This window comes from Rhea americana, unplaced genomic scaffold (assembly GCF_003343005.1).
Source record: "Rhea americana isolate MKP2758 unplaced genomic scaffold, rheAme1 scaffold_119, whole genome shotgun sequence".
Classification (NCBI taxonomy): domain Eukaryota; kingdom Metazoa; phylum Chordata; class Aves; order Rheiformes; family Rheidae; genus Rhea; species Rhea americana.
The window spans coordinates 1,804,360-1,824,398 of record NW_028185250.1 but is presented as its reverse complement, the minus strand read 5'-3'; the positions used below and the strand labels follow the sequence as shown (position 1 = coordinate 1,824,398).

The window sequence follows — 20,039 nt, the reverse complement described above, 5'->3', positions numbered from 1 at the left end:
TTCAAATTATTGTTAAGGAAAAAGGGTGACAATATCTAATACTTTGAAAACAGAAGGTCTTTGCTTTGCCAGAAGTTCTAGAATATGTATCCAAATTCTGCTAGTGAGTTGCAGAGTAAATTAGGAAAAACAGACTTCCATTGCTTCTAAAATCCAATTTTCTCTTCCATGTCACTACAGGAGCTTTTCAAAGTCCTATCATCAATTTACCATGAGGGCAGGATGTGTAACTATTGCAAGAATTTAGTAGGCATTTGATGATTTCAACTGTAAATCTTAATCATGATGGTGATAGTTTAAAGACTGGGGGCCGCTTTGGCTACGGTAACTGAGATGGTAGAGTTGAGGATTCTGAGAGGAGGGGAAGAAAGCAAAAAGCAGGATCACAACCTTGGCTTTCAAGACAGCAGAATCTGACCTTTTCAGGGATCTGCTTGGAAGAATCCTTTTGGAGACCATCCTGGAGAGACATGGAATCCAGGAGAACTCATTGATATTCAAGGATCACCTTCTCCAAGCTCAAGAATGGTCCATCCCAACAAGAAGAAAAACAAGCAAAGATGGCTGAACTCCTAACAAAACACTTGTTCAACACAGGAAGTATTGAGTCCTGCCCCTGGGGAGGAATAGCCCCATATACAGGCTGGAGACCAGCTTTGCAGACTAAGTCCTGGTGGACACCAAATTGAACAAGAGCTGGCCATGTGGACCTACAATGAGGAAAGCCAGCAGCATTCTGGATTGTGTTAGCAAGAGCATCGCCAGCAGGTCAAGGGAGGTGATCCTTTTTGCTCTTATCAGCACTGTTGAGTCCATATAAGGAGTGCTGTGTCCTATTCTGGTCTCCCTGTTACAACAGAGACATGGACATACAGGAGCAAGTGCAGCAAAGGGCCATGAAGATGATTAAGAGACTAGAGCATGTGACGTATGAGGAGATGCTGAAAGAGCTGGGATTGTGACAGGGCAAGAGATAATAGGCACAAGCTGAAATACAAGAAGTTCCATTTAAACGTAGAAAAGAAGTTTTTACGTTAAGGCCGATCAAGCAGTGGAAGAGTTTGCCCAGGGAGGTTGTGGAGCCTCCATCCTTGGAGATACTCAAAACCTGACTGGAGGGGTCCTGAGCAACCTGTTCTATCTGACCTTGCTTTGAGCAGGAGGGTTGAACTAGGTGATCTCCAGAAGTCCGTTCTAACCTCAGTGATACTGTGATTTACTGGTGGTCTTAAGCGCATCTCTTAAGACTTGCATGCCTAGCATGAGAAAAGAAGATATACATGTGCAACACCAAAAATACTGAGATTCATTGGTTATTTATGAAGTTTTACATACTCTTAGTTTCTAGTTTAATATGACTCACAGAAAGCTTTTAAATGAAATGGAAGGGAACCATATTGCAAAACAGATGTATGCAATTTAGAATTGATGTTTATTGAATTTTTGATTGAATTTCCAAAAAAAAAAAAAAAAAAGAAAAAGAAAGAAACTTCGCAATGTTATCAGCATTCCATTTCTGTCTTTATTGGCAATAGATGTTTTTAGGAGCTGTATCTGGAGTTGCATTATTTTAAAGGCTTCAATAGTTCTTCCTCCTGAGTGGGTTCTCCCTATACCCTATGTTCCACTTGCCCAAAAACTATTACCAGAATAAATTATCTTGTTTCTCCCACTCCTGTTTTAGCTGTAGTTGTGAAAACCGAATTCTAGTCCTTAAATTCTAGTCTTTATTTTTTTGCCTTACTAAAAAAAGAGACTACTTTTTCACAGAAAACTAAAGGAATAGATCTTAAAAAAAAAAAAAAAAAAAAAAGTACATGTGACTCATTTAACTCATTTAAAAACAAGAACGAAAGAAAGAAAAAGTTCAATTTGTAGCAGTGGTTGAATACACTACCAGCAGATCAGTGCTGACATCTTTGATTCTGATACTTGAAAGTGCTTGTGCTAAGATGTGATTAAACCAGGTCTGGACAAAACTAACAGCTAACTAATTACTTGTGTTGCGGAATGTAGTGTACCTGCAGGCAAGGCCCAAATGGGATGCATGATATACAAACATTAACTAAGTTCCCTGTCTTCCAAGGGGTTTATGAAATAAACAGAGAAAAAGTCTAACATAAGTAGTATATGTCGGGGGGATGTAAATACAGTGATAAGATGTGGCATAAGATATCTATGCCTATAACATAAGAATACAAGACTGTGTTAAGATTTGTTTCTCTTTTAAATAACTTAGTTGTCACAATACCAATCATAATCTTTTGTTGCTTCTCTTGAGTCAAATCTCCTGGTTACGTATGCATTGTGGAGTAACCTTGACTAGCTAGCTGATTTGATGGAAAACTGAACCACTGGAAAATAAGTCATTTTTTTTTGACAGATCAGCTAGGTGATTGAGCTCAACCTGCAGCCTGAAGCTTCATAAATTCAGCCTAAGGCAATAAGAAAGAATATGTGGAAGGGGAAAGAGGAGTTTGTGACTGTACTTCTAATTAATGGGAAGTCTGGAACCTTAACATTTTTAACCATATAGCAAATAAACAAGCATTAGTTTGTGTCTTGAAAAAAGATTAGACTTAAAAAAAATAGATAAAATAAAATAAAGATTGCCAAGTGGGAAATAATGAAAGCAAAATGTCCAGCATCTTTTTAATTGTTTCAATAGAATAAAATCAAAATCCAATATAATAGTGATAAATCTAATTTTCTTCTTTTTTTCCTTTGCTCTGAGCTTTCTTTTTTCTACCTGTCATTTTGTAGTGAGGAAACTTGTCATCTCTGTAGAGAAAAAGTACGATTTTTTGCCATGAAATGGAGAGACTGAAAGCTGAGCATCTAACAGGTGACAGTGTGAGAGAAAGATCACTTCTTCAGATTAAATAAAACAAAAATGTGCTTCCTCCAGTATAATTTCTTGTTAATTGTTTCTTCATAAAAAGCTGTCCAAAGTCTTACAGCCCTGAGTCCATAGCACTGTAATGGATTGAAATATATTTGGGTGCTTGCCATTCACCCCCCATCTGTTCTTGCATGCACACCTTGTATGTGTTGCATGTGCATGACACTTTTGTGTTGAAGAAAAGACCATTAAATGAGCAATTTTGTTTCAGTGCTGACACTTCAGCTGAGAACCTTTGACTGTTCGTTATCTAGATTATATTATGAATATATTCAACAACCCACGGTGTTTTAAACTACAGCCTTTCTATAAACTAATAGTTTATAGTTTTAGCAGATCAACTGTTTCTCTTATCTGCTTTAGGAATGAAATTAAAGTTTTAATAATGTATATTCTGAAGCAACCCCATTCTATACCTTCCTGTGTTACAGAGTTCTTTTTTGAGAGTTTTTAGTCTGTGTTTTTCCACTTTACCCAGATGAAGGCAATGAAATTGCAGTGACTGCAAAGAAAGCAGGATCTGACCTGTCCAGACTGGGTGATGAAAGGAACTATTTTAGACTTGGATACAGAAGGCAATGAATTATAAAGGCTGCATTTTTTTCCCCCTCAGGAAAAAAAAATATGGAAAACCAAGTGTGCTAAAAATCTTTTTATGAACAAGAATACATCTTGATACACTGTAATAAATAGATATGACCAAGGTCTACCGTATATATCCAACACATTTTTCTCCTAGGAGATCTCTAAGAACAGTTGAATAACACATCTGCCTTATCTTTATATACAGCTAAAACCTAAACCTTACGATGGTCATTATGCCATACCTTGGAGATGACAGACCTTTATAAAAATAATTTTACTGGAATTAAACATACTGCTATGCTATTCATTACTCCATACTGCAACATAAGACCAGGAAACAGTTTTAATAGCATTTTTCATGTGGCTATCTGTAAGCTCAGTCATCTTTTGTTTGCTTACAGAATATTCATGCTTTGCTAATTCACATCCGTTGTGTTCCGTAAAAGCGAATTAGATTTGTCAGAGCGAAACTGCTATATGAACAGTGAAAACAGAATTTCCATACTTGTAAACCACAAAGAAAAGTAATGCTGCTGTTTTTGGAAATACATTTTGGTAAACAAATAATACAAATTGAAGCAGAAATTTCAACGGGAAAGAGAACCAGAAGACCTGAAAATATAGCACAGAGCAGAGTCCCCAACAGATGGTTCAGAACATTCGAAATAAGGACTGGCAGACCTGCCCCGGGGCGAAGGAACAGCGTGGCGCCCTCTGCGTGCTGCCGTTCCTTAGAATCTCTTTCTAATTTATCACTGTAAAGACGACCACAGAATTGCATTAAATATACAATAAAGCAGTTTCTGGGTGTTTATTAAGGAGCGCAGCTATTCAGGGTGACATTATCTTGGGAGTTTGTGGGCTAGTGCAGATACCTAAGTGTGCGCAGGAATAGGATGATGGAAGAAGTATGGTCGATAAACAGAAGTTGCACTGTGTTAAATTAATGCCTTATATATAGCTCACAAGATATCTAGAGTATGCTGTAGAGCCTCAGTATGAAAGCTGACTTTGGCGTCTTGCCTTTTACTCCTTTTTAACCCAGTTGTCAGTAGCTGCTTCTTCCTGGGAGAAGTGGCAATATAGGGAAGATGCTTTAATGCTTTTATAAAATGGACACCCAAGGAAGTTTTCTTTACTGTCTGTGAAGAAGAGGAAGCAAAGTTAAACACTTTTATTTGATGCCAGTGTGCTTTTAGTTTGAACTGTTGGTGTCTCTGCTTTATTCAGATTTCTTGCTAGAAGAGTGCTGCTAATGTCTACCTCTTTTTCCCCCATAAGAATCTGAGAATTTCTGAATGCCTGCTTTCAGGGGTAGTGCATCAAGGGGTTTCTAGAATAATAATGTGATGGTTTTGATGAGGCACATAGAGATGATAGCATGTTTGATAGCCCAGTGGCTTTCTGTAAAGCAGTTGCTTTTCCACTACAATGAATTATGGGACTGCTTGGCAATAAGCTTAGATATTCTCATGTTCCTTTTTATGAAGAGTCTGCTCCTGACAATAGCACACTTAAAACATGGAACCCTAGCTCCTCATGGAAAATTTTTTTTTTTTTTTTCCTTGGCTGGAGACTTTTATGGCTAGCTCGCAAATTTCACATGGCTATATTTCAGCTGTTTTCAGACAACATAGTAATTTAAATATGTTCCTCATTACAACTCTGTTAAGTAAGTTTTTGGTCTGAAGTGGACTTAAAATGGTGCACAAATCCATTTTCATCTGTCATGTATGTCATTTGTTTTTCCAGATGAAAATTCAGATTTTTTGTTGTTGTTTTTGAGGGTTTTTTGTGTGTTCATTTTGTGTCTTATGTATTTTTTCTGATTTTTTTGCGTAGTTCACGTTTAGGCTTCATTACTGTTCTGGTTTTCAAAAAGGTTTTGAATGAGGAGATTTTGTTAAACTGATCATTGGCAGTCAGATAATTTTTTGCAACTTACTCATTCTTCCGCTTTTTTAATTGCATTACCACACAGAAATTGGTTGTTCATCAGATGCAGGCACATAAAATCTTACCCTGTTTTATATAGCTGCTGAAGGAAGAATTTCTGTCTTCGTTTAACTCAAACAGTCAATGTATTTTCAGTGTTTCCCCAAGAGACAAAGGCTAAACAGGTAACCTTGATTATTTTTTTTTCTACAAGTTTTAGAGCATCATTTTGCAATCTTGTTAATTTTTTGATTGCTGGATAAAGATAGACATGAAAAAGCTGAGAAAGCTTGAAAAGCTGAAGAGGTTAGCAAAAAGAACTAAGATTTTTGAGAAATACCTGGACGTAAGTAGGGTATCTTAAAAACTCTATTATATTTATCTGTCATCTTGCTGGAAAATGAGGTTCAGAAAGCTTGTGAGAAGTTCTTAGACCTTCTGAATTACAGATGAAAAGGAGGCACAGTACCTGATTAAATGTTAACAAAGGAAGCTAATAGGTGATTCAAAAAATAAATGTTGAAGCACTTGTAAAACAGTGTTGGGAAGGTACTCAGTGCACAAAAAAATGCACCTCCTTCTTTTAGCGTGCTCCCAGAGGAGCTGCTGTTGTCTTGATACTTCGCATCGCTGAAATGACATCCAGCACTAACTCTACTATGAACTGTGCTGTTTTGAAAAGAAGGGGAAACTACTTAGCATTGGATTTTAAATCAGATTAAGCAAGACTAAAGAAGCAATAGAAGAGCATTCCTCTGCTAGGAAAGATTTCCAGATCCTGACATCCTCTGCCAAAGAAAAAAAAAAAAACAATCTCCCAGTACACCAGCATTTTTTATTGCTGGGTATGCAGTGTTCCTTTGCTTCTAAAAATACCTAGTAACAGTCAAGTTAGCCTTCATCCAATTCTGTTTGTAACAGCAGTTCCAAAACTAGAGTGTTCAATTTTCGGAGTACCAAGGAGAAGAAAGAACTGGAGTTGGATGACACTGACACATGGACATGGACTGACACGCTGGATGTGCACACTGATTGCTGGAGAGGATTGTAAAGGGGATAAAAAGAGCTCATTATAGACATGCAGCACAACGCGGTAGCAATTAGAAAGTGCTATGCTGTTCATTTAGAACTGAAATGTAGCATTTGATGCTGAAACTCTTTGTTCTTATGGTCTTCCAAGGAATGCTTTCTCTAAATTGAAAATTCCTTCAGTTAACCAAATGTACTCATGTTCCCTGTAATATTCCAAAAACTGCATTTAAGGATTATGATAGAAGGTGAGTTCCACATTCTGCAGTAAAACATGTGATGTTTTTTGACATATCAGTCACATGCTGGCATTTTTATGGCAGCATATAAAATACAAGAATTATCCAGCATAGATTTTTTTTCATGGAATTAACTTGAGGGAAAAGAATTCCGTATAATTCCATCTCTCCCTCCAGTAGGAGAATCATCACCCTATACTTAGGCTGTTCTTTTTCCAGGAGAATCAGTTCTATGTAGTTTCTTACGTAGTTTTTTTTCTTCTGATGTTGTGACATTATAACTTGTTTTTTGCAGAGATTGGTCATTCCTTTTTTCTCATTTTGATTGAATGAGAAATGCTTCTGTAGCTGCTGTTCCATTTGGCTGGACAGACCTCGCAATCCCCCTTCCTCTCCCCTAACCCAAGATATTTTGTAATCGAGTATTTAGTAAATATTAAAAAAATATTTTAGTGAGGTGCAATTTCCAGTTAAAAGATTGTCAGAGGTACCAACAGGTACATGTTGAGAGTTGTCACCTGAGCTGAGAGAGTGTGAGGCCTGATTTTGAAGAATTTGAGTCCTGATTTCCCACAGTGCTTTAAACTACCTGTCACTTACTTATTTTCCTTCTTTATTATTTTTTTTTTTTTTTTTGAAATGAGTTTGTTTTCATTGTGAGAACAGGAAGATAAGAAATCGTAAAAAATCTTTTGAAATTTTTTTAAAGCTTTGCTGGACAAGATTTTTTTTTTTTCTCAGCTCTATTAAGAAAGTGCTGCCGTGTTGTCACCAAGACAGGAATCTATCTGTTAATTTACCTTACTGTTCTGGAATCAAGGCTATAAAAATTATCCATACTTCTTGACTTTACTTCATAATTCATGCTAACTACAGTTGTATTTCCTTGTGTTGATCCTGCTTTGGTTCTCTCTTTTTTATCCTTTCCAGAAGGTAAAGACGGTTAGTATCTGAACTATTTTTTGGCTGTATAACTACATCTGCCTTTTTTATGTTTGCATTCACAGTTCCCACTGAGAACGTTGCAACAATTGCAGACTGTGCCAGTGTGATTGAGGGCGTAAGCCGAAGTCGCAATGCCTTGTTGAACGGAGACACAAAAAACTACGACTGGGATTCTGGGTATACGTGCCATCAGCTTGGGAGCGGAGCTATTGTAGTACAGCTAGCACAGCCCTACATGATCGGATCGATACGGTAAGGGGATTATTCTTCTTGGAATTAAGGGCAACGGTGAGACTTTTGCTGAGTACACTTACTTGCTTTAGAATAGTATTTGGAAATGATGATAATTAGGGACTATTTTAGTAATTCACATTTGGATTTTTGCTTTGGTATGATGGACAAGTTAAATATATTACTGAATTGTATGTCAGGATACAGCAGTGCAATTGCAGAAAAATATGTTTCAGAGTATTAACATTTTAATGTTAAGGATGTATAGTTATCTATTATATTAAAATAGAAATTTAACTGTAGCCTTGCTTGTGGTAAAAGTAGGTGCAGTTCCTCTGTCATATGTATCCCATTATGAAAACAGAAGCATTTATTGAAGGAAGGTATCATCTCAGTATCAGACCTGCCTCCTCCAAGCTTGCCTTTTCACTATACAATTAGTTCCAGCCTTTACTTGAGCAAGGAATGTGTAATAAGGGCATAGTAACCTGAATATTACTTAACACCTTCATTATTCCAACCTTTTTTATATATATATATATATATATATATATATATAATGAAGTTCACTGAGCTTTTTCTGCAGTAAAGGTCTTTGCATGTATAGAGAACAAAGTTTTGGCTGAAGTAGTAGCTTCTTGCTTCTTCAGTTCCTTCTTCAGTTTCCCTTTCTTTTGTACTTTGGAAATAGATTGGAAAGCTGAACAGTTCCCAGGTGAAAAAAAAAAAAAACATTCTTGCCAACTGAAGATGCACTGACTGTAAAATAAGTGTTTTGTTTCATAAAATCAGACATATAAATCCCTGTCTTAATATTTTAGTGTTCTCTGTAAACCTAGAACAATATGTTGGCAGGAGCTGAATTTGTATTCTCTGTGACAAAGAAGAGGAAAGGCTTTCTGAAATTATAGCGCCAACAAGACAATTTGGAATCTTCAGCCTAGGTATTGGCTAGCAACAGAGGCTACATACATAAATACATATTGCTAGAAGCTAGCACTATGCATTCCCTTGGTCAGAATAGGCAACTGATTGATTAACAAGTCAGATTTGAAATTTATTGTGTAACTGCTCATTTTTGTGCCTGAAATACTTGTCCACACTTAAGGAGAGTATCAGCAGAAGTGTACAGGAATGTCTGAGACAGTGGCAGTTCTCTTAGATCCTACCCTCTTATGTATTCAGACTCTATTTGCGTTTTTTAAAAATAGAGTTTTTGAAGTGAGTTTTCTTAGAAATAAGTGCAGAATTGGCATACCCTTTTTGCTTGTACTAGCCCTGAATCTTGGAAAGTGAAGGAAATAATTGCTCCCCACTTCAAAAGCTGTGTGTTCTCATTTTGGCTTGTGATATTGTTAAGACCATTATTAAAATTTGAAGATACAGTTGAAAATCAGACATCTAGGTAAGTTCTTAACCATAACAAAAGTACTGTTTTTTGTCTGTTTACCAGCTTATAGAAATTATGCACAACGAGAGTCCAGCATTGTTCTCACTGCACGGAACAAGTTAAATGTATAGATAGCAATTTTCCACAGTGAATATTTTATGCTTTAGAGTTTGATGTTTTTAATGTTCTACTAAGTATTGAATTTCAAGTAAAGAACAGGAAGACACAGTACTCAGATTTCTTAAGAAAGATAATTGAAAAATAATTATATCATTTTCATGCAACTTGGAACTTAAATTTTAGTAGCAGCAGAGATTTGATCAAGTGAAGAACAAAGAGAATTTATTAACTGAAATATAAGATCTATGACTGATACAGAGTTCAAATTACATATAAATGCAGATGAAAACAAAGTTTTACTATTTCCTCTTAATGTGATTTTTTTGAACAAGAGAGAATCTTGCACAACTGCTTGAATTCTATTCCTTTGCCTGTCTTTCCTGTTGTTTGCTTTCTTGAAAACTCCCTTGATCTCATCTTTCCACCTAGCAGAAAAAAATTTCCGAGAGTATTTTTGTTAGTCTAGCTATCCACAGTCTATCCACAGAGCATCCACAAAATTTCTCTGCCCCCAGAAACTGATTAATTTTATCTGTGGATTTAGGTTATAAATCAATAATTAGGAGTTAAAGTATGTTGGGTTTTTTTTAAGTTCAAAAACATTGATGTGTCATCGAATATAGTTGTATCTGAAAAAGTATACAAGCCTTTGGAAAAAGGTGGTAGAGGCTTGTAGTGTATAGAAATCAGCAGGCCACTGGAGAGAGCTTTTAAGTCAGAAAGTATTACCATGGCAACTAAATTCTGAGTATGAATAAAGCAGAAGAATTGTTGAAACTCAAATATGCATTAGCTAGGCATAGAAGACTAAGTGCTTCAGGAAGGTATCTTGTATAAAATTTATCCATTTGTCTTAGTATCACAGAATTCTTCAGGTTGGAAAGGACTTGAAGTCATCTATTCCAGCTTCTTTCTGAAAGCAGGATCAGTTATGAAATAAGACAGTCCTGCTCAGAGCTTTATGCCTCAGGTCTTGAAAACCTCCAAGGAAGGTGATTCCTGTACCAATGCTTAATTATCCTCACAATGTAATTTCTTTCTTTCTCTCTCTCTCTTTTTTTTTTTTTTTTTCCCCGCTTCATACAGTTTCTTCTTCTGTCCACCAAGACTCCCATATCCTTTTTGGTAGAGCCAGGCAGACATTAGCCTGTACTACTGCAGTGGACTGGTCTGTACTAGGTGTAAAATTTTCCTTTTGTCCTATGGTTCCTGTTTGCCCATTCCTCTAGCCTACCGAGCAGCCAGGAACCAGTTCTTCTGAATGGAAGCTGTACCCTCAGCTGTGTATCTACTGCACCCCACAGTTCACTGTTTTCCGAAAGTTTGGTGAAGGCTCACTCCCTCTCTTCCTTCAGATCTTTGACAAAGATATTAAACAGGATAGGTCCCAGGATAGACTCCAGAAGAACTCCTCTTGCAGTGTGCTTCTAAGTAGGTTATCAAACGTTAACCACTAGCAGTTAAGCTAAGCACACTGGCCAGTTTTCACCCCCTTTAGTAGTTCTCCCATCTAGGCTATAACATCCCAACTTGGATACAGTGATGCTGTGGGAGACTGTGTTGAAACCTTGTCAAATGCTTCAAGTATTTGTTTATAAATTGGGAGTTCTTGACTTCCACATCAGAACTTATTCAGAAATTCTAAAACAGATGTAATGATAGTCAATGCCCGTTAGTAGTCCTTACCAGAAAAAGCCTGGAAAACGTTTTGTTTTGTTTTAAATAATTATAACTAAATAGCATGCTCTAGGTTATAGAAATAAAAACATTTTGTAGTTTAAGAGCTTTAGTCTTTTATTAAGACTTTCACCTAGGAGATATTACAAGATAATTGGAACACTTAACAGACAGAGAAAATAAATTACTTTGCTTTAGCTAGTTTTTCCACATTGTTGCCTGCCTGGAAAGAAAATAACGTTTCTATTTTTCTTCTCTGAAAAGGCCTTTATCAATGACAGAAAAAACACTATGTTTAACTAGGAACAGAAACACAGCAATTGATGTGTTTATTACGGTAAATGTAATTTAAGTGCCTTTTATTTAACCGTTAAATGGGTAAAACGTTAGTATTGAAAAGACTGCCATATCAAAATAGCTCTCTCATTCTCTTCCAGCATTCATCTTAAATAGAAATATATTAATATTATGCTACAATCTTTGATAATTTTATAGGATTTTTTCCTGTGTTTTTCCAAAACAGAAAGGGAAAAAAAAATCCTGATAGAGTAGAACTTGTTACAGTCTTTGTGGCAGAGGGAGGGAGAATTCTTCTGTACCGTGTGGTTTTTATGTTAAAGTAAATAGAAATACTCTTCATCTCTGTTAAAACAGATAAAACATTTATCTCATTTTAATCTCTTTAAAGACTTTACTACTAATACTAATACTTGGGTGGCCAACTGTTGTGATTTTCATCTTCAGAGCAATTCTTAAATTAACAAATTGTATCAAGTAGCTTTAACATGTTTTCTGTTTGCTTATATCACCATCCTATACATCTCTTGTGCATCTTCATTTTCCATACCGTTTCTGCTTATGAACTTTCTCTTTCTTTGCTGCTCATTTGCTATTCATGTTTGTCTTGAGAATGCAGTCATAACTCAGAATGAGAGACGATGCAAGCGTGTAACAGATATGTGGATTTTGACTCCTGTGTAGGGTCCTAAGAAAGATTGGTCTGCTGCAGGATAACTACTGAAACAAGTGGCTGTAGGAAATGAAAGGGAATTATAGACAACTGCACACAAAAATACAATGAAAATTTTATTAAAACCCCTTTCTTTTCATAGCATTTTCATTTTTTTTCACTCTTCTTTAAAGAAGTGTTGTTGCTTCATGTTTTAATTTCTTGCCATCTTTTGGTTTTCCATCAGTATGCATGTAATTTATGAACATATTATTATCAAAACTTTATATTGCCTGTGGTAGGTACTATTTAAAAAGTGCTGTAGTCTCTTTTGGCGTAACAGGCAGCCAGTATGTGAAGCTCTGCAGGTTTACTTATTTTAGAAAGAGAATTTGATAATGTAACGTTAATACATCCATACACTTCCTTATTAAATAACGATTGCACCATGAAAATGGGAAGTTCTGCTTTTTGGGGCTCAGTAGAAACAAACAGCATCAGAAAGCTACTTTGCTATGAAAGGCACCCACCGTGGGCCGTTCGGGAAAGTACTGTGCCCGAGAAGCGTTCTCTGTGCTTCCCGTCGGAGCCTTTCTCACTCCTTCGGTAGCGCTTGTTAGCCTTTCCTCTCGCCCTCTGCTGCTGCCCACCTGCAGAGAGCTGGTTGAAGCAGTCCTCTGGACACACGAGTTCTCCGCTTTGCGGCTGGAGAACCCCGCGGGCCGCATCGCTCCGCTTCGGACCAGGCTTCGTCTTGTGGTCCCTTGGCGCCGGATGGCTTATTTTTGTCAAGTTTTTTTCCTTCGTAAAGGGGCATCCAAGATCTACTTCATCTGTTGTGTTGTGAGGTACTTAAAGTGGGATTTTAACAGCTAATGCCAGCAGAGAATGGACTTCCATAGTTAATATTGTATAGATCTTTATGGGAATAACAGAGATTATTATAGTGAGAGGAAACATGATCACACAAAGAGCTGTGAGGTCTGATTTTTATGCCTGAATTTATCCCTGATTTGATTTGAAACGCTGGACAGGTCACTTAATTGGTAACTCATCAGTTTTCCACCCCTATAACATGAAAACAGTTAGCTATATTTGAAAAGTACTTATTTTGTAAAATTAGTTATTTTCAACAAGTAGTATAAATAACAGTACCATAGTAAATGATTAACAGCCTTAGCCTTTAGATTCCAAAAGCATTGGCATATGAGAAATACATTCAAATCTCTTGGCATTGCAGGGAATGAGCTGGATGAAGTCTCATTCACATTTTCTTTCTCAATCTTGAGGGCAAGGTTTACTAACAAGAGTTAATTTAGCATTTTATTCTAATGTAAAATGTTCTAGGAACATGGGCAATTTTTCTATAACCAGATGTATTTTTAATGAATATAGTTCTGACTTTTTCAGCAAAATATTCTCCTTCCAGCTATTCTGTATCCATCACAGGAAAACATAGCTTCTCTGCAAAAGTTTATCCTGGTAGTTTGCCTGGAATGTGTTTGAAAGATTAGTGTACATGGCATAAAACATGGCCCTTGTGCCCAGTGTGCTCTTGTGAATATTCATATAAGCGCCTGATAGTTTTTTGCTGTTTCTCAGGAAAAGCATTTCATGCAGAATAAATTCTGAAGAGGTTGCATGGTGAGTCTACCCCTGCTCTTTTTCTCCTATGAAAGATATTGCAGGGAGTGAAGGAAAAACTTGTATTTTTTGTCTTTCACAAAAATCCGTGTTTATCATGCACATTAAGTCACTTTATGAATGATTCTGCCAACTTTAATTTAGTCATTATTTATTTGTTTTATAATAAAATCAAGCCATATGCTTTTTTCAAGCCATTTAACTTGGGCTAGGTTGTTGTGGGAAAGAGCAATTTATATATTCTTAAAAGGAGGGCACATGTCCTCTTAGCCTTTTGCTCTAAAACCAAGTCAATTGTGTTATAATTACAGTATTATTGGTTAAAATTGCAGTCTCTACTGTGCTTCTGAAATTCAAACTCTTGATCATACCTTTAAAGACCTAGATCAAGAACAGCACTGAGCCCCCAGTGGCGAAAAAGACCCTATTGAAAACCATAATTAGCTACATTTTAATAGCCTTTTCAAAAGAAAACAACTTACATATGTTTTGCCTTTCTTTATTCTTGTCATTTAGAAGACTCAGCCCAATTTTAGATGTTAAATCAATTCAATATCTGTTATTAGTAGTTACCAAATTCAGGCTTTTAATCCATAAAACTTTCAGACCTTTTTTTAACAGAAAATCTACTACGTTCCATCTCTTCAGTATTTGGAGACCTTTAGGCTGTAGAAAGGCAGAATGCAGAGGATCTCATGAAACAGAGTTCTTTTTTTCTTCTAACCAAGTTTTATATGATGCCCTGGAGAGTTCTTTTGAGTTTTATATTTTACTAAATCAGCTATGAAATTTTAATTTGCAGATAGACAGTATTAATATGGGCTAAAAGGCTTCTTTTTAAGTATTTTATTTTAGCATCTTAAAACTATTGTTGATAGTTCATTATTTTTTATAATGTTAACGAGCTAGATTGAGTTGCAAGTATCTCTATCGTATACTTTAAATCCAGTAGACCTGACTGCATTTTGAATGCTGGGATCCCAAAAGGGGAAATAAAGAGCTAAATCAGATTGTTTTGCACAGAAGTAACCGCACTGTTTTCTAGGGCAAAGATGCAGATACGCATGTCCTTGCTAAATTAATTTATCAAGCTTCTGCTTTGAACAGCATTTCTCTGTAAGAGTGCGGATTCTGTGTTTGGCCACTAGGCAGGTCATTTTTCTCTTTCTAGCACTCCTGTTTATTAATGTTAAAGGTGAGCAATAATTTTTGCAGTTATATTCCTTACAGCAGAGGTAGCAGCTGAAAGCAAGAAAGATTTCTTACCTGGGAGAAGGGAATTTGGAATATGAAACTCTGGCTTGTAAGAGATTCTTAGAGACAAACTGAAACTTTGTGCCTAGGAAAGTCTGTAGAGTGACAAAAGTTCCTTTTGTTTTCAAATATTTCTCAACTACTTTCATTGACAGTCCACAGATAAGGATCTGTGGACTATTGCACCTGTAAACAGTGTTGATCTACAGAAATTCTTCCTCACACCTGAAGAACCAAATTTGGCTGTATATATGACCGTAGTTAATCTGATTTAGGTCATCAGTGTAGTTGTAGCTTTTCTGCATGGTTAACTGTGCTTTAGTTATTTGACTAGAACAGGTTTATTGACTTCTGTGATAAATAGTTAGATTTAAGCAGTTATCTTAGCAAGTATCAGCAAACTTTGCTGATGAGAACTTGATGATCAGATGTGCATAAAAATTGGTATCAGCCAGTATCTTATATGAGTAGTGTGATGTTTATTTTCCATTAGTGTACTGAGTAAGGGTTCAGAGAATAAGAGTTTAACAGCAACCAAATCAGCAAAACATTTTTCCGCAATGAACCTAGTTCAATTAGAATATTGCAATTCAAAAACTTTGGGTAGATTGATGAGAGAGCGTTATTTCCAAGAGTGGTAAATGCAGCATGCTGGTTTGGCCTTCACTCACTTATAACTCAAATGGCAAAAACTTCTGAGATTTTGTTTTAATATCCCATTTGCTGTTGAATTTGTATGAAAAGTGTAAGAACAGCAATTAGTGTTCTAAACTGTACCCTGCTAATCTGTGGAATGAATACAGCCAAGGCATTTATGTAAAATAAAAGCAAAATCACCTCTGTTAATCAAAGAATGGAGAACACTTAATTGGTCCTAAAGAAGAAATTATAGAAGCATCTGGCAGTGGTCAGACTAGTCCTTGCCCTTTTAAGGTCTGCAGATACCCTCTGGCCTTTGTGGATGCTTCGTTGGATATGAAGGTGCTCCATATCTATATCGATTCCCAGACACACTATGAAGAATGTATTAGTCATCTTTGCTAAAGAGGGAGTTCCACACTGGATTTTTTTCTTAAATACATGTATTTCAACCCCATGTGCAGCCCGGGGTGGGGGTGTGGGGCATGTTCTTAGTCTTACTGTGGGTATCATGCTACTTTCTTTAATTCATATCCTTAGAAACAAAACAAAACCAAGGGAATGATAGTGGGTTTCAAATGTATGTTGCAACAAAGAGATAACCTCTGTTTAAGGGAAAGGGATAGAGAGGGTACAAATTATAGGAAGAATGATATATTTTCTAGGTACACCTTTTGAAATAGATGTACTTAGGTTAAATCGTAGAATCACAGAACAGCTGGTTGGAAGGGACCTCCGGAGATCATCTAGTCTAACCTCCCTACCCAGGCATTGTCACCTAGAGCATGTTAGATAGGATCTCGTCAAGGCGAGTTTTGAACATCTCCAGAGAAGGGAGATATTCACACACAACCTCTCTGGGCAGCCTGTTCCAGTGCTCTGTCACTCTCACAGTAAAGATTTTCCTCATGTTCAAATGCAATCCTGCTGCATTGTCTTCCTTTCTGTGGAACAGTGATGGAAACTTAAGGCTAATTTTTAATATATCACTTAGTGCCCTTCCTGAAGGGCAGCATATTTATGAGGATGAGTATGGACTGAATCCTTGAGACCTCTGGTATGTTTTTTGTTTGTTTGTTTTAGCAATTTGGTCAACAATTCCAATTCCTTTTTCCTTGTTTTATGATAAACCAGGGTTGGGAATTCCTGGGTTATTTTATTTGTCTTAACTTAGTATTTTTGGTATGCTTACCAAAAAGAGAGAATAAAAATAAGAAGAGTGTTTTTTTAGTCACAAGAATCTGGTGGTTTTTTTGTTTTGTGTTTTTTTTCCCCCCCTCTTACATTGACCTTTCCAACCAGATTTTTTATTCAGGTAATTCCACATGGCCAAATAAATTAATTCATTCATTGACTTTCAAATAAGTTAGAAGTAATTGGATGACTGTCATAGAATAATGCTAGTAAGATGGATTTTGGCCTTATGATAATGAGAATAGAGACATTCAAGTCTGAGATGATAGGAACAGTAAGGACCTTGTTAAGTATTAGAGGCATATTACAGAAAAAACAGCTAGATTTAAAAAGATTTAGGAAGAGGAAATAAAGGACTAGAAAACTTGAGCAGCTTGGTTCATGTTCATCGTACTCACTGCTCAACTGCTCCTTCATGCTTAGGTTGCTACTTTGGGACTGTGATGATCGGAGCTACAGCTACTACATTGAGGTTTCAACAAATCAGCAGCAGTGGACTATGGTGGCTGATCGTACGAAAATTTCCTGCAAGTAAGTATGATTTTTTTTCTGTGTATTTGTCCAAAGGAGGAACTGGAACTTCCTTTTTTTGTTCAGTAGGTACATAGCTGACTCTGACTGTAAAAAGGATTTTTACATAACCTGTAGCTTAGTACCTATTGACCTTTGTACATACAACTTTTGAGGTGCAGTTTCCCTGAGGATCTGGGAAAAAGACCAAGCCAAAACAGAGCAGCAATAGAGCTTAGTTACCTAAATTAAACTTTAGAACCTGTCAGAACCTGTTGTTCAATTATGGAAGAGTAATTCAGTATTGATAGGCCCAATAGCTTTCTTAACCCATTTGATAGTTCTCATTCCAAATAAAGAATGACCCAGATACTTGTCATGGGATTGAAAAGAGAGGCTGCAAATTTATACATATTACATATCAAAAAGCAGGCATGCCCAGCATTCACAGAATGTTGAGATGTTCTGAGTGATCCCTAAGGAAGCTCAAGCTTATAAAAACCCTATTTCCCTCCTTTTTCCCCAGTCGATTTCCCACAAGACACACTTTCTCGTGTGGGATGAAATTGAAGTCATCAACTCACGTGGAGACAGTCACCACGCATCCTGTATTTGTGTGAACCAAAACAAAACAGAGTTTACAAATTGACAGAGACATATCTCAGTTTGTCACGTGAGGCAAGAGAGCTATTTAGTCCTTTCTAGCAACACTACTGATACACATTTTCTAAAGTTTATATTCCCTTTCTTAACAGATGGTAAAAATCAAACATGCATTCTAATGTGGTCTAGACATGGTGGCAAAAGAGAACTTGACATGTGCTTTTACTGTCTGTAAAGGACAGGATATTGATGAACAGAAATCCTGACTTCTATCTCCAGCTCTGGGGAAAGACTAAAGGAGGTTTATTCATCCTCAAAGGCATCTGAGTGGAGTGGATAAGATTGATCTTTTTGTCTGCCCCCAACAGTAGGAACACTAAAAGGCTGAAATCGGAGGGGAGGCAGGGGAGCATCTTTTTGCACTTGTTCCTTGGACATATTCCTACCATATAGCAGTCCAAAAGAACAGTTGCTTAAGTATGCACAGTGCAGGTGGAATTGCTGATTGGCTGCCAAGTTCAAGTTAGTATGTACTGACCTTGTTCAAACCAGTCGGTTTTGAAAGTCTTAACCTTGGAAATGTATAGGGAAATAGAGATAGCTGCTTCTTTGTGATATACTTCACAGTCTTGATTCAAATCATATGTGCTCTAGAAATTCTGAAAGTAATGTCTGCAGGAATTATTTTCATATGAATTAGAGAATTCTATTTTCCCTAATTTAGTGCTTTGACACACAAACATCCAGATTGCAAATTGCCAGTCTTAACACTTTAAGTCTACAGATGATCACTCTGAACAGGGTTAGGTAGTGGGAAATGTGTAATATTAAGCATAGCCGTTATAGCACTGTCTGTAATCATCTGCGCTAAACAAATTCAAAGACCTAGTTCTACAACTGTCAAATACAAAAGCTCAGTGGGCACCAGAAAAAAACAGTTTATTGAGAATTAAAAAATTATAGAGAAAAATAAGCAGTTTAAAGTCTCACTTCCCTTTGAAAATTTCCTAGCCTATCCAGTTATATTTACACAATATATTACCCATAAGTGATAAAAGTTAACGTGTTGCTGCTGTTCCCACTCTGCTGCTGTTTCAGGCAGTTTCTCTGCATTTGACAGCATTTTTTATGTATTTGATTTAAATCTCTTGCCCTTGATAGTCAGTAAATCAGACTTTTTTTTGCAGACACCCAGCACAGTAAAGAAAATCTTTTAAATTTGTTTTTTAAATATGTTTCATTTTTTCAAGTAAGGTTTTCGAAAGTGCTAAAGTGACTTCAGTTCAAAAATTACTTGGATTGTAGTATCAGACTGATAAATCTAAATTTTCTTGAAGATTTACCTTCAGGACATATGTATCAAACCTATAAATTGTTTTACTTACTGAGTTTTATTACCTGAGAGCAGTCTCTTCAAAAGAGAGGCAGTGGAAGGTTCAACATCCTGAAAGATTGTTTTAGCAGAAACTGATTTTAAAAAACATAAATCTGTTTAATTCAGATTAAGCACTTTCAAAATGCCAACTGAGTAAATCAATATACAGCACAAATAATTCTGTTTAACCTGTAATGTAAAGATAGTATTTCTAGTCTTTGTAGATATTTGAGGATTAGTCAATTAAGTACTATGCTGAATGCTATTAGTATTAGGACTTTTTTGCAAAGTACAAGTGATCATAATTTCATATAGTCAGGGCTGGACCACTTCATGAGCTTGCTGCATTTTGAAAAATACTGAAAAGTGCTGCTATGCCCCCCAAAAGAGTTTTCTGTTTCAGCAGCCATGCTGTTAGTGCTCTAGAATAGTTAAACGTAGAATGTTTTTTTGGAAGAGATATCATCATTCAGTGACTCATACACTGAATGTGTATGTGAAGGAGACAAATCTTAACAAAAAGGAGAAAAATGAACCAGTCACTGTAGGACTATTTGAAAAATCAATTTTTTGATTCTGTTTTTAAACTAAAAAAAAGGCATGGATTGAACCAAATGTAATATGTTAGGATTTTTTCCCCTAACAAGAAAAACAAGTTATTTTAACTTTATGTAATTATAGCAAAAGCAAAATAGAGGCGTTGAATAACTGGATTTTAACGATGGTTAACAGAGGCAGTAAGAAGGAGGTGCTGCAATTTGGCTAGTTTAATATAACAGTGTCTTGGTAAAGATACTCCTGTTGGATGCAAGAGATTC

General features: G+C 36.3%; 1 protein-coding gene across 2 annotated transcripts in view; it reads left to right on the top strand.

The window, feature by feature from the left end:
• BTBD9 (BTB domain containing 9) overlaps window positions 1-20,039 on the top strand; it is a 139,361-nt gene that overhangs the window by 88,356 nt on the left and 30,966 nt on the right. For both annotated transcript variants that reach the window (XM_085320617.1, XM_085320606.1), the window contains 2 exons: window positions 7,698-7,887; window positions 17,157-17,264. In XM_085320617.1, the coding sequence (XP_085176743.1) occupies window positions 7,698-7,887; window positions 17,157-17,264 (298 nt within the window). The remainder of the gene's footprint in view (window positions 1-7,697; window positions 7,888-17,156; window positions 17,265-20,039) is intronic.